Source organism: Hemibagrus wyckioides, linkage group LG07 (genome assembly GCF_019097595.1).
Source record: "Hemibagrus wyckioides isolate EC202008001 linkage group LG07, SWU_Hwy_1.0, whole genome shotgun sequence".
NCBI classification, from domain to species: Eukaryota; Metazoa; Chordata; class Actinopteri; order Siluriformes; family Bagridae; genus Hemibagrus; species Hemibagrus wyckioides.
Window position 1 is genome coordinate 16,051,491 of NC_080716.1, and position 13,445 is coordinate 16,064,935.

The 13,445-nt window shown below is 41.0% G+C and overlaps 1 protein-coding gene across 2 annotated transcripts in view; it reads right to left on the reverse strand.

Annotated features, from left to right (window-relative positions):
• exoc6b (exocyst complex component 6B) overlaps positions 1–13,445 on the reverse strand; it is an 89,096-nt gene that overhangs the window by 15,880 nt on the left and 59,771 nt on the right. The window contains exons 19-21 of one of the 2 annotated variants that reach the window (XM_058394564.1): positions 12,498–12,527; positions 6,252–6,393; positions 4,300–4,373 (exon numbers count right to left, since the gene is read on the reverse strand). In XM_058394564.1, the coding sequence (XP_058250547.1) occupies positions 4,300–4,373; positions 6,252–6,393; positions 12,498–12,527 (246 nt within the window). The remainder of the gene's footprint in view (positions 1–4,299; positions 4,374–6,251; positions 6,394–12,497; positions 12,528–13,445) is intronic. The other variant, XM_058394566.1, reaches the window with a different exon arrangement.

A 13,445-nucleotide genomic window follows, 5' to 3' on the forward strand; every position in this document is an offset into this window, starting at 1 on the left:
ATAAATACAAGCAGTTATACACATTCTGGTATGCTGTCTCTACAGTTACCTATGCTCTACAGTTTTAATCCCAGTCTTTCTCCAAAGAAATTCTAACCAATCACACCCACATGAGCAATAAGTGAACCTGGGTGAAAGAATAAATGAACATAGTAAATGTGTAGCACAGCACAAACAACCAGTGTGCTCCGTGTGCCCTTTCTTTGTCCCGAAAGCTTCATATCTGACCACTTGCTATCTTGCATAAAAGTAAAAATTATTTTTATATTTCAGATTATGTGCAGGAGGGTGGAGAACAGAACAAAGTAGATACCCCCCCTTTTCTGTAGAACTAAAAAAAAACATTGTACAGTGTAGGTAGCCAGTTATGGTCTCAGTAAAGCTTTCCAGCCGGTAGCACAACAAAAAGTAGTCAAAAAGTTTAATAGCAGGTCAGCCTTGCTTACTTAGAAAAACAAACATTCTTCAGATTCCTTCATTCCTTGCCTGAAATTTAGAAACAGAGATCTGTGGAGAAAGTCAAAAGCTCCAAGCTGCTTGGTTTGCAAATCATGGACAAGCCTACCTGGATCCTCAACACCTTGGCCAAGAAAGGCCAAGAGTATCATAACTTCTTGCAGACAACGAGAAGGGGAGGAGGAATTCTCCCATTCCACCCTAACTATTTTCTTCGAAGGGACAATAAAGAGTGTTTTGATCAGACGTCTCACTGTCTGGTATGGGAACAGCACCGTCTTAGAAAGCTAGACCCTAGAATGGATTGTGAGAACAGCTGAGAAGATCTCCATGCACCATCAATAACTTACACACAGCACTGAATCATCAAGGTTTTCAGCTTGGCAGATGACCCTACACACACACACAATCCAATCTCAAGGATTCTTCACCCTCCTTCCATCTGGCTGAAGGTATTTGAGCATCCCTGTGACAGTTATCCTACACACTGCTGCTCCCCAGTTCCCACTTGAACTAATCAAAACACATTTTAACATGCACTATAATATCATAAGACCATTACTACACATCTCCACATTAAAATTTAAGGGCATCATATGGACTACATTATGCTTCTTTGGTACACTTATTCTCCCATCTTGCTGCTATCAGTACTAGCTTTCCTAGTGCATCACCACTACACAGAAATAGCCTTACAGATAAATTGCTGGATGATGCACAGCAACGTTTTTCGCACTTGTTTTTATTCATAAAAGTTCATGATACAGCTGTGCAGCTATGTTCAGCACTTTCTCTTCTGTGCCGTACAGACCTTACAAATATTGTACTATGATCCTCTCTAGACAGCATGCACTATCCATTGTTTTTATATTTCTCTAAAACAAAGGACCAATTTTTGCACCTCCTAACCCTCAAACTGTTATATGAATCAGAATTATATCCAGCAGTCTTGTCTGTTGAGTACATGCTCTTACATTACTGACCGATCGTGGCCAATTCATAGCTTGGCTTCAGTAATAATTGCAGTGTACAAGAGAACAGCTATAAATGTCCACAGACAAGTATTTTCAGGAATTGCAACATGAAGCTACAAAAATGCTCGTAAATTACGCAAGAGATTGAGGGAAAAAAGGGAAAAGAAGAACTTACTTTAGTTTTAAATGACCATGCTACCAAAGAACATATAAAAATAAAATAAAATAAAATAAATAACCTGGTTGAATTCACAAGTTAACCAAAAGTGACACCACTAATGGCACTAAATTAAATTGCAAATATTGGTTCCTTGTACGACCTGAAAAATCCTGAGCAGAACCAGTAAGAAGAGAAAAGCATTTTCCATTGGACATTTTAAACACATTCCAAGAATTCAAGGATAATGCCTGCGGACAGGCCACAAAAATGCACAGCAGCCTTCTGGCTCCGAAACCTAGGGTAGGAGGAACCAAATTTCCAACCCCCCATCTCCATGTAAAAACTGGCACGTAAGGTGAGGGGGAGAAGTTCCTTAGGTACGCTCAAACCTAGCCTCTTTGGTTTGGCCATTGTCCATTCCTCTAGCCTATATTAGAAAATTGTTAGCCAAAGATATTATTAGTCCTACTAGTATATACCTGCCAAAGCACAGTGAACTAATACACAGCTTTACCGAGGGCCTCCAGCTGCTGCCAATGTATATCAAAGGGTCTGAAACAGTCCATTGGTTTTTGACAGGTCTAGCCAACAAATTTCATATTATACAGCCATTATAAGGAGGCCACAACAATTTTATGATAAGTCACCCAAAACAAATGTTTCCCTCCTACAGACTACTTTAAAAAGTCTCATATCATCATGGGCTCTCGTATCATCAGAAGCCCCTGCTGGAGCTACACTCTACTCTCAGTCTCTTAGTAGGAATTTCGGCAGGCAGAAGACTGGGGGCAAAATTATGATAGGCTTTGACCAAGGGTGTGCACAATGCTTGGGGGCAGGGGTGGTGATGTGTGCTGCCATGCCACAGAGTCCAGCAGGCCTCCCACACACCAAGGCCGGCCAAGGGTTCCCACCACCACAAGACTCTCTGCCGCTAAATATAGCTGCACAGCACTGAGCCACAGCCAGCAGCACTGTTTACACTGCCCACTTCTGCTTTCTCACTTTGTCTGTCGGAAAAGACTGACTCTCTTTATAGCAGTCACAGCTGTTTATTTCTACATCACTTCTGCAGACAAAATGAAGCAGTCCAAGAATGCTAAGAAGGCTATGAGACAACTGAGGGAAACAACTGTCCGCTCGTATTCTGAGATATTTTCTCCTTACAATGTGAAGTCCCACTGAGAATGCAGATCACGGCAAGAATACACATAAATTGAACGTCTTGAAGAATTTTCTCATCTTTGTTCAACCTACTTTCTATGTGCCATCTTCGGACCCATCAACATGTCAACGTTTCTTCATTAGTCCTACTTATGCCTCAACCTCTTCAGAGGTCTGGAGGCTTCACTCTCTTTTCATATTTGTTTCTCTTCAGATTGAAGAATAAAGCAACGCTCAAGATTCTCACCAAAACCCCTCCCAGAGCTTCCGGACCTTTCTGTTGTCTGTCTCCAGAAAGATTGACCCACAGCCCCATCCCAGGACCTGGGAGTCTGGTACACAAACGGGCCCTTCAGGTTGATTTATCGGGCGTATTCATTGCCAGCCTCACTGGGGGATGCCTGGGTCAACGCACTGGTTCTGACACCACTGATCTCTACAACAGGGAGGGGGAACCTAACTCCACCTCACTCTGAAATTATGATGAGAACACTGATAACCAGTGACTCATCCAGATAGCTGACTCATTAGAGGTGACCAAAATTTAACCATGTGTTTATATAAAATACAGTCATTTCACCTTACGTTCTTTTCCTCAATATACAATTTAGTCCCACTTAGAAAAAAAACAAAGCAAAACCACACATGCTCGTTCATGGTGAAGTCATGGTTTTAGGAAAAAAAAAAAAACTAAATGGAAAACAAGTGGCACTGCATCATGATGGCAGGCGGGACAAAACGGGATTGTTTTAATGGAAGAAAGAGCTATCCGTCACTGTCTGTCAGCTCATTCATCCACCGCTCCACGAGCATCCAGCCCATCCGTCATCCCCTCTCAGCCTCTGACATTTGCTCAGGTTGGCTACTTTGGCTGCAAGGGAGGGGGTCCCGAATATGGAACCTCATACCCCCAGTGTTATTCTTTCCCATCCCCTCTAGACCCCATGATTTGCCACCCACCACCACAACACATGCACAGACTATACACTCTTCTTTTCCAGAGAAACGCCTTATATAAACTTCAAGAGTAAAAAGTCAAAGATTTAGTATGGGTAGTGCACAGAAGGGCACAGGGAATATGCGTTTTTGGGTGTGACGTCATATTAGCATTGCAAAATGCTGGCTTCTGAAAGTAGAAGGGATGCTCCAATGTGAAATTCAGTGTTCAGAATGTTGAAGTGTTAAAAGAGACAACTGTGATATGATGACCTGTGAAAAGCTGGCTTAAAGATACTCACCTTAAATTAAGCAAAAGACTGATCCACATAGGACAGAAGTAGAAGTTCTGTATGTATCGAAAGTCTTTGGATCACAGATATGAATGCAAAAAAAAAAACCTAGACACACATTGAGGGGAACTTAAGGAAAGAAACCTTCAAACAAAACCAGGACTGAGGTAGAGGTTTAGGGGGTTGGAACTGCTGGATAGGGATAGAGAATAAGTGAAAGGAGGGGATGCTTAGGGGTAAACAGGAGAAAACAGAAGAAAGGGGGAAGGAAGAATGAAAGAAAAGAAAAAGGGGTGGAAAAAAAACAAAGACCTACTTGTCTCAAGTCGATGAAGGCGAGCAGCAGAGTGTCCCCCTGGAAGCCAGGCACCGGGCCGGCCCTGGCAAACCCTGTGGGAAAGAGAGAAGGATAAAGAGAGTAGGGAATTCGCCATGGAGTGGGAGATTGGCAGACGGATGACAGCCAGGACAAGGGGAGGACAGGGGGAGGTTCAGAGGGGGCAGGGGAGGTGGATTGGAGGGGGGTTTGGTGGTTCTGCGGGTGTTGATGGGGGGTGAGTGCTGGGTGGTTCGGGGCAGCCCCAGCCACAGAGTCATGTCTCTGGGTTTGCCACTGGCTTTGTGCTATCCCTAAAAAAACCTTCATCATCAAACTCTCATTAATTCTCCCCCAGTGTTGATCTGACAAGTCAGAGCGTGGGGTGGACTATGAGTGACAAGGGGTCTGCCTTTACCTCCACAGCCTGAAACCAATGAGGCCGTGCTTCTGAACATGTGGCGCAGCACAGGGCAAAGGTGGGGACAAAACCTTGTGAAAAGGCAAGGGGGATTGTCGAAAGGTTTCAGGGGGTTGGATGTGAGGCCACCAGAGCGTTCTCTGGCTTTGGCGGGAAACCCGTAAACAAGCAGCTTCGCCATTCTAGAAAACGGAACGTTTGACACACAGAGACAAAACAAGCTGAGCCTGGGAGAAAACCCTTTCTCCTCACAACGCTGAGGGCTTTTTTCCCCTCTCACACGGATTACATGCCTGCCATCTTTATTTCTGACCCCTGCACTATACATAAGGAACTCTGGGCAAATGGCAGCAAAGTAAATGTGATGCATGTCAGGCTACATCAAATCAAAAATACAATTACAAGACAAAAACAAACAAACCAAAAAAACTTCAAAGCTTTATTCTTAACAACCAAAGAGAAATGTACGGGCTTTCTCAAGGGCACACAAAAACTCGAGCAACAGTGGAAGTTGCATTACTTCCTCTATACCACTGCTCGCGCTGGGCTTGATGGACTAACAAGTAAACTGCGGCCAGAACAAAATAAAGACTTGAGCAAGTCATTTCGAAGCATTGTTAAGAAGTTTAATATTAAATTCATCCAAAACCTCATTAGTGATCAATCCTGATCTGTACATAATCACAAGTCTTTCGAATCTGGAAGAGACACAGCACCCCTAGTGGGTCTCAGTTAACCTTGCATCAAGACTCTACTACAAAATTACCACAACTCTGAAATGCCTAAATAACTCATTTGCCTCTCCTTTTCTCACACCCCTCTCTACAGCCACCACAGATAAATGTCATTGATGAGGGATTCCTTTAAACACATCCTCTGACTATTCCAGTGGTTACATTATAGTTATAGTTATTTTTGTGCCTAGTTCTGCCTTATTTCCTGAAACCCTCTATTACCTCCACCACACCTATTTCACATTTGCTCATCCACACAGTCAGAAACTGAAAGATGAGGTTAAGACACTTTCCACTCAAGTGGCATTTAGATTATAGCCCAAATTTGTGGTTCTGTAAAATGAAAGCAACGGTATCGCAAATTTTAAGGGGATTTTTTAAAAAAAAAACAAAAAAAAACAAAAAAGACTGACATTGAGACAGTACTTATCAATCTGGTGGGAAAACAAAAAACTAAAATGCCTACAGATGGTGCAACCACGGCAGTTGATGTGGCAGTCTTGTGGAGAAAGGTCATTTTGTCTCTTTGCCTGTGATCTTGGGGTGATGGCATGCACGAGGCAAGGATCATGGGAAATCCATTAACCAGACTGGGTCAGACGCTCAGAAGCGGTTTCGGCTGTGGTCGCAAAGAAGGCTGCTAGAAAAGATGGGCCAAGCTATACAACTCTATCATGAGCCAAAAATGCATTCTTTTGTTTTTTTCTCTCAATTTACCCTAATTTGCCTTTTGGGGAGTGTGGGATCCGTCTCTACCGTATGCAAGATATATAGAAAGACATAAATGTTGTACTTACTCTCACACTCTTTGACATCTACGTTGAACTGCTGGAGAGCTCCCATAGATACCTGCCTGACATCAGCTTCAAGCAGCAGCTGCAGCAAGGAGGTGGACAGATGTTTACATGCAGACATACATGCTGTCTGAGCAACCTTTCCCTACACATACAGAAACACAAAAATAAAGAAATTTCAGTGACAGGCAGATAAAATCATGACTGGTACATACAGGGATACACAAGACACCAAAAAGTGATGGAAAGAACCTGCAGAATTAAACCTTTTTATTTCACAACATCTGCTAGAAGTGTAATGCAGGATACTCACATCCAGGCACAAACACAATACTACAAAACTGACCGATCTTAGTAGAATATACAATATTCGACACACAAACACATACAAAATACATAGACATTTGAATAGTAGTGATAACTGTAATATTTTGCAAAATAAATACTCCAGTTCAAATACAGTAAACTATTTATGAGCTTTTCTTTTACCAAGACACATAAAAACCTCAAATATGCCCTTGTCTGCTGTCCAATTCTTTTCTGAAGGAATCTGGTATTTTTCAGGACAGACCCAAAGCTTTTAATTTGATACTAAAGCTAAAAGAAAACACAAGAGTGGAGAACCTGGAATCTGTGGGATTTCTGACTAATAGGGTCAAAAATGAAAAACAAAACACTACTACACTAACTACCAGCAAAGCACATAGAAATAATCCCAAATAGGTTCGTTTCAGAGCAACTCGACAAAGAAGGCAGAAACAGAGAGAGACAGTGAGACAGAAAAGGAAAGAAAGAAAGAAAATCTAAACAAAAGGAGGTAAAATAGAACTGCCTAGATTTCCTAGAATTCCCATCCTGAGAGGGTCATTGCTAAATTTGGAGAGCAGGCATGCTTTTAAAGTTTTAAAATACTTTACTAAAACTCCAGACTAGTATCTCATCCTGCCCTTACAAAATAACTTAAAGGCAGTTATTTGATATTAATGAGACTGATTTATTTGCCATATACCTTTTGTATTAAAATGGGCCCAAAGTGAAAAGCCCAACTGTTCCAGTTGCCATTCTATATCCTATCCTATATATAATGCCTATATCCCCTACCTAATGCCGATGGGTGCTAAAATTAGGAGCATTGACTTTAACCAATTAATGATTTGTCTGGACCGCTGATTACAGTCATTGATCTAACAGTGGGAGTAATGGGAGCTAGGAGATATGGCTAGAACAAAGCCTAAAGCTGGGGTGAGGAGACAGAGGAGTGTGTCTGATAAATGGGAACTCTTAGGGAACTCTTAATGACATGGAACTGGAACTTGTGTATAAGGGATAAATATAAGTGTGGACTAATAAAAAAAAGTCCACACAAATTCAGCCAATGGTAACGCAATTTCGTTTTAATTATTTGAATCAAACAATCTGTAACACAACATTCGGTTGTATAGCTGCAATGCCTGCAACTCTTCCACCAACAGCTGATCAGCCTCCTGCCACCATGATAGCCAATCATCTGGCCCACCCTTGCCTGGGTGCAAAAATCAAATCAAACTAAAACTTTAAATATTTCAAAAGGGCTGGTTGTAATGTTCTCCTAATTTAATAATCATGTACTTAAAAAAAGGGGTTTTCTAAACTGTACTTTGCAATACAATACTGCAATAGACACAGCTAGTTTCTTTGTTCCAGGCTTTTTCCTTCTGGCCTTGAAATTAGCTTCACCACCAGCCAGAACAAAACTGCTCAGTTCTGCCACATGTCAATAAAAAGCCTCTAGACACACACAGTTTAACTGTAAGAGCAGGGTCTTGTGTATTACTGCTGCAGTTATAACTGCAGTTCTTCCACAGGCAGCAGAATACCGGTCTTATACTGGCTTAAGGACTGCATAAGTCCACATGCATATGTACAAACTCGATGACAGGAGCACCATTTTAATTCTAATCGTCCTTTTATGAGAAGCCGGTTATATTTATGAATACAATCAGGATTATGATTTACCACCCACACCTTTCCCACTAAAGATTACACACATGTTTATTGGACCAAACAATTAGGTGAAACCAAGGGCCAGAAGAGAGGACAGCTGAGTGGAAAAAGAACAACCTTGTAGTTTTTGCATGAGGATGCCAGTGAATCCTGTTGATCAATGTCAAGTGATCTGTTCCGTTTAGCAACCTTTTCAACTCAACATGTGGTTTGTTTACAGGTGAAACAGTTGTAGGCAAACGCTCATAATTAATCAAACATCCCACTGATAGTCAGTTTGTTGCTTGCCTCTTTTTCAGACACACACTCAGTCATGATGTGGTCTAACCCAGTCAGCCTTTAATCAGGTTAAAGCACTTTCAGACCTAACTAGGCGATTACAGATGATTAGGGTGCCTGTGCGGCACTACGGTGATTAAAAAATAAACACGCTTGTCTTCCAGCCGCTCGTCTCTGCATTCTTAATAGCTATAATAAATCATGTGGGCCAAAGGAAGAGTGGCTGTTTGTTGTTTCTTTTCCTCGTTGCGGAATGAAAACCCTACGATTATCTGTCTCCTACCGAGGCCATTACAATCACTCACAAGTGCGGCTCATCCGGTCTGATTGGAGCAAAAGGCTTTATTGATTTGGCATGGTTAATATTTGTGTACAGATTTTGCATGAGAGAGAGTAGTAATGAAACCCTAATGTGGAAATACCATGCCCACTCAGTTCTGAAGGGAAGTGGGTTAAACGATCGAGAAGAAGAGGGAAAAAAAAAAAAAAAGTCAGCACCATTAGTGTGACAGTGTGTACCAGTTTAGCGTGACAGTGTGTACTCTAGAGTAGAATTTAACAAATGTGTTCCTACAGCAGGCCAAATCGGTTTACTTCTTAAGTTTGATTACAATGTACAAGCGACCAAATCTGATTTGTTTCTTTGGACTGTAGTTTCATTTGACTTTCATAGCTACATTATACAGGCATGCAGACAATGATTAGTGTGAGAGAGGGGGAAAGTCCATGCGTTTTTTCTGCTACCAACAGGGAAAATTTACAGTAAAGGGCGGCATCCAGTAACGGCTCTCAACGAATCCAGCACAGCAACTAAAACTGAAGAGACAGCCAAGTGTTCATTGCTAAACGTCCAGGTACTCTGCTCTTCTGACATACCTTTATGTTGACTTCTAACGTCCACAGAAAATGAAATGAAATCCAATCATCAAGTCAAGTGGCTTGAATCTAATTGGAAAAAGATTGCTTGTGTTTTTTGCTTCAGAAAATCTTTCCTACTTAAATCAGGTATGCCCAAAAAAAAAAAAAAAAAAAAAAAAAAAAAAAAGGGATTGAAGCCTGAACATAGGCAAAGTTAATCCGAGCCAGCTTAAGAGTAGCTACGTCACAATGCAGTCACATACGCACCAATTTAGTTCTCTCAGAAAATGGGATTCGATCACTGTATTCAATGCAGGCTAATCCCTCAATTCCTGGCTTCTTCTTCACCTGTACACCATATGTATTAATGCTTCACTGACAGCCTGAATAACCCTAAATCACAATAATATTTATCTAATGATAAACAATACGGAGAATAGTGTGCAACTATGCCGCATATGAGACGTGTAGCTTCGGTCACACTGACTAAGAACTACGTCTTTGCACCCAACATGCAGGATACTTACATGTTCTCACACACATGCAAAGTTAGTAACACCTATATATAAGGTAAGTGGAACCTTGTATTTCCTGAGACCTGACCTGAACCATCAGGTAGACACAGGATCAGTTCATAAGGCTGCTTTTGTGTGTGTGTGTGTGTGTGTGTGTGTATCTCTTGTGTTCTGTTTCACACCAGGTCAAGCTTAGGAAAGAACACTCCTCTCACAGCAGAACACTTGTTTTACAGTTCAGAGCAGAAGCATGTTAACAATTAGCTTGGGACATTGACAGGGAAAGAGAATGAAGGAAAGGGTGAGCAAGAGGTAGCCAGAGTGCTTAATTAAAGAAGGACTCATCAAACCCCTCATTAAAAACCACTTAGCAGTACACGGCTGTGAAAATAAACACATCACAGAAGACGTATCATTAGAGTACAGAACTTTAAAAAAATATAGAAATAAATAATAGAGGATGTAAAACGTATAGGAGACCAAATTTAAGTCGAGTTAAAGAATAAGATAAAGATGTTTGTAGATTTTAACATGAAAGTACAATTAGAGGCACTGGTCAAGGATGATTTTTCAGCTAAACGGCCAAAAAGCATGAGTTTCTGAATAAATTCATTCATAATGAATGACAGAAATAATAAAAGTTGCTCTCCTCAACCTTGTTCAGTGTTGCAAGATCCATGTGATTGAGATGGATTGAGACTTTCAGACAGCCTAAGGCAAAAAAAACAAGGGCTGGTTGTTGGGATTCGTCAAAATTACAAGGTAGAATTGTTTTATTTATTTATTTTTTGCATGCCTACTGATGTCAATGAATTCACAAGCCTGTAAGGCACAACGCTACTCTGCAAAAAACAACTTCGTATTTTAAATGTTTCTCTCTCTGACCATTTACGAAAAGGAAGCATACACAAGAACTGTGAATTAATTCCATCCCAGCATTCATTACACTCTCCATAGTGCATGAAGTTCAAACTGGGATCCAACACTTTTCCTTCTGCGAATACTTTCAGTTTACACAACAACAACAAAATAAAAAATAAAAAAAAGCCCACACACTGCTCTGGTGGTCTCCCACATTACACATACACACACTAACACTTCTACAGCGACATTATCACCATTGTAACCCTAACCGACCTTAACTGGCAGCATGTGTCCTACTGTCTATGCACATGTGGACATTTTAATCTCAGTGAGTGTATATTTGGACTTGCCCTCATACAGATGCTAAAAAGCAACTGTTTTTAAATAGCTGCAATACCAGTGTTCTGTAACCACTAGGGGGGGGGGAAATAAAATTTGGTATTCTAATGGCAAGTAATGGAGGGCATTATTTGCCATTAGAATACAGACTGCTGTGCTGAGAGAAGTTACTTCTTAAAATGAGACTGGAGACACTGAACGGTAAACACTGCCGTGGTTTCACGCTTCGGAATCCTCGAAGAAGCATGCACCACATGTTCTACAAAATTTTTGTATCATGTAATCGAGGCATCATGGGATACAGAAGCAGAACACCACAGCAGAGCAGGACTTCACTCGTGCGTAATGCACGTTTCAGGACAGCCTGCCAAAGCACAGGGATTGAATCCACAGTTCTGAGCTGCTCTGACTCAGAAGGTATTCTAGACTGTTTGTGAAACAGTCAGCCTTGAGGCCCTGCAGACACTGGGGCAGGAAGCTTTCAGCTGCACTGAGCATGCTTTTGTCAGTACTTTTTTTTTTTTTTCAACTTCGTGAAGGATAATTTGGCTAGAACCAATTCTTTGTGTCCCCTCGTCATGCCAGAACAATTCTTTTGGTTATGGCAAATAAGGGAAAAATGTCTTTTTGTGGCTGTTCCTTTATGCCAGTCACTTTCATGTTGCCTTCATTCTTTAGAAAATATGAAGCTTGTGCATGCAAGATTTTACACATGAAATCTCCTTTAAAGAGTTCCCCATGTTTGGCTGTATCTGTTGTTCTTATAGAGGCAATACTCAAACCAAGCCAAAAATGGTTGTGTTAAGAGTTAGGCTCCAGGGCTATTCTGTTTCTTTACAGTTACATTTTATTTCATTTTTATAGTGCTTTAAACAGGAGCAGCTTTACAGTATTACAAACTGTTACAGTGTACAGGTGTAAAAGAGCAAAGTCAAGCAGTGTTCTTAAAGATCCTTCAGTCTAAGCACATTGTGAATAAGAGTCTTGTGATGAGCGCAAGACAGTCTTTGTGATTACCATCAGCAAACAGCTGCTCTATATATACACAGATTATCATTTTAACCTGCTAAAAGCCACTTAGAAATGTTTTTTGGAATGTTTTTGCTTCAAACATGCTCAAGCGAATGTCAGCAAGTGCTTCACTTCAAACCGGGTCTCAGTTCCATAACCAAATACCTCTGAAGGCCAAGGTGAATAATGCCTTACAAGCGATGCACTCTACATTTGGTCCCAAAAGCAGCCTATTAAGGACCCCAAAAATAAATCCGACCCCTGGTTCGTTTCAACATACAATAAGTCACTGAATCAAACCGAGTCGTCAGAAGAACAACATGCGGTAGTGCTACACTGCAATCATGACTCATGGTTAAGGTTATGCCAGCATTTAAGCACACACGGCAGCCATACTCACCGGCAATCTGGCGTGCTCTATGGGATTGCCCTAAAGAGGAGAGAGAGGAGGAGGAAAGGGACTGTTTTTAGGTCATAGGTCATATTTATGACTGTGCCTTAGGGATTCTGACCTGTGATTTAGGGATTATACACAAGACTGATGACCATGCTGCTTTCCAAATCTTTCATGGAAACCCAGATCTCTCTTAGGGTGCCACTGCTGGGTGTGTAGTGGGTGGGCAAGGACAAGGGTGTTCACATGACTGATAAAGCTGTGGCTTCAGATACCTGGTTTCCACTGCTCAGATGCTGGTGCTGGTTCTGGAGCAGGTTAGGGAAATGAGCAAACCTTTTCAAGAACTTGAAAGCAAACCATTACATGAACACAGGTAGAGGTTTGATAATAAATGTCTTGAAAAAATTTCATGGATTTTGTTATTTTAGGCTTGAAGAACTTTTTCTTGTGATGTCAAATAGAAATTGTAAAAAGGTATATCCTATACGCAGAACCAAAGATATCATCATCTATGTTTATACACAAATTAATAGATGCAGGTGTTCATTTTTCGCTTTTTTGCATAGCTACTATAAGGAAATATTAGGATTAGCAAAAAGTTCCTGTCTCAGTTTGCCGTCATTTCTTCAAAATCTTTAGATTTTTTCCTGCTTTTAAACGAACAACAAAACTACCTTTTTAAATGCAAATAATGGTTGTTGGATTTCTAATGGTGACTAAATGACAGTGGTCCATGACCCCAGACCAAGAACATTTTATTTATTTTTGCCTGGAATATTAGGTTAAAATTCCAGAACCAGCACCACCACTTTTTTCCGTGAAAAAGGCAAACAGCCACCTGCACACCTCTGCACACATGAAATCCACAAGTGCCACTGCTAACTCACACACACGCATGGAATGGTGAAGCTAGAGCAGGATGAAGAAAAAGTTCTAGGAAGAAGTTTCAAA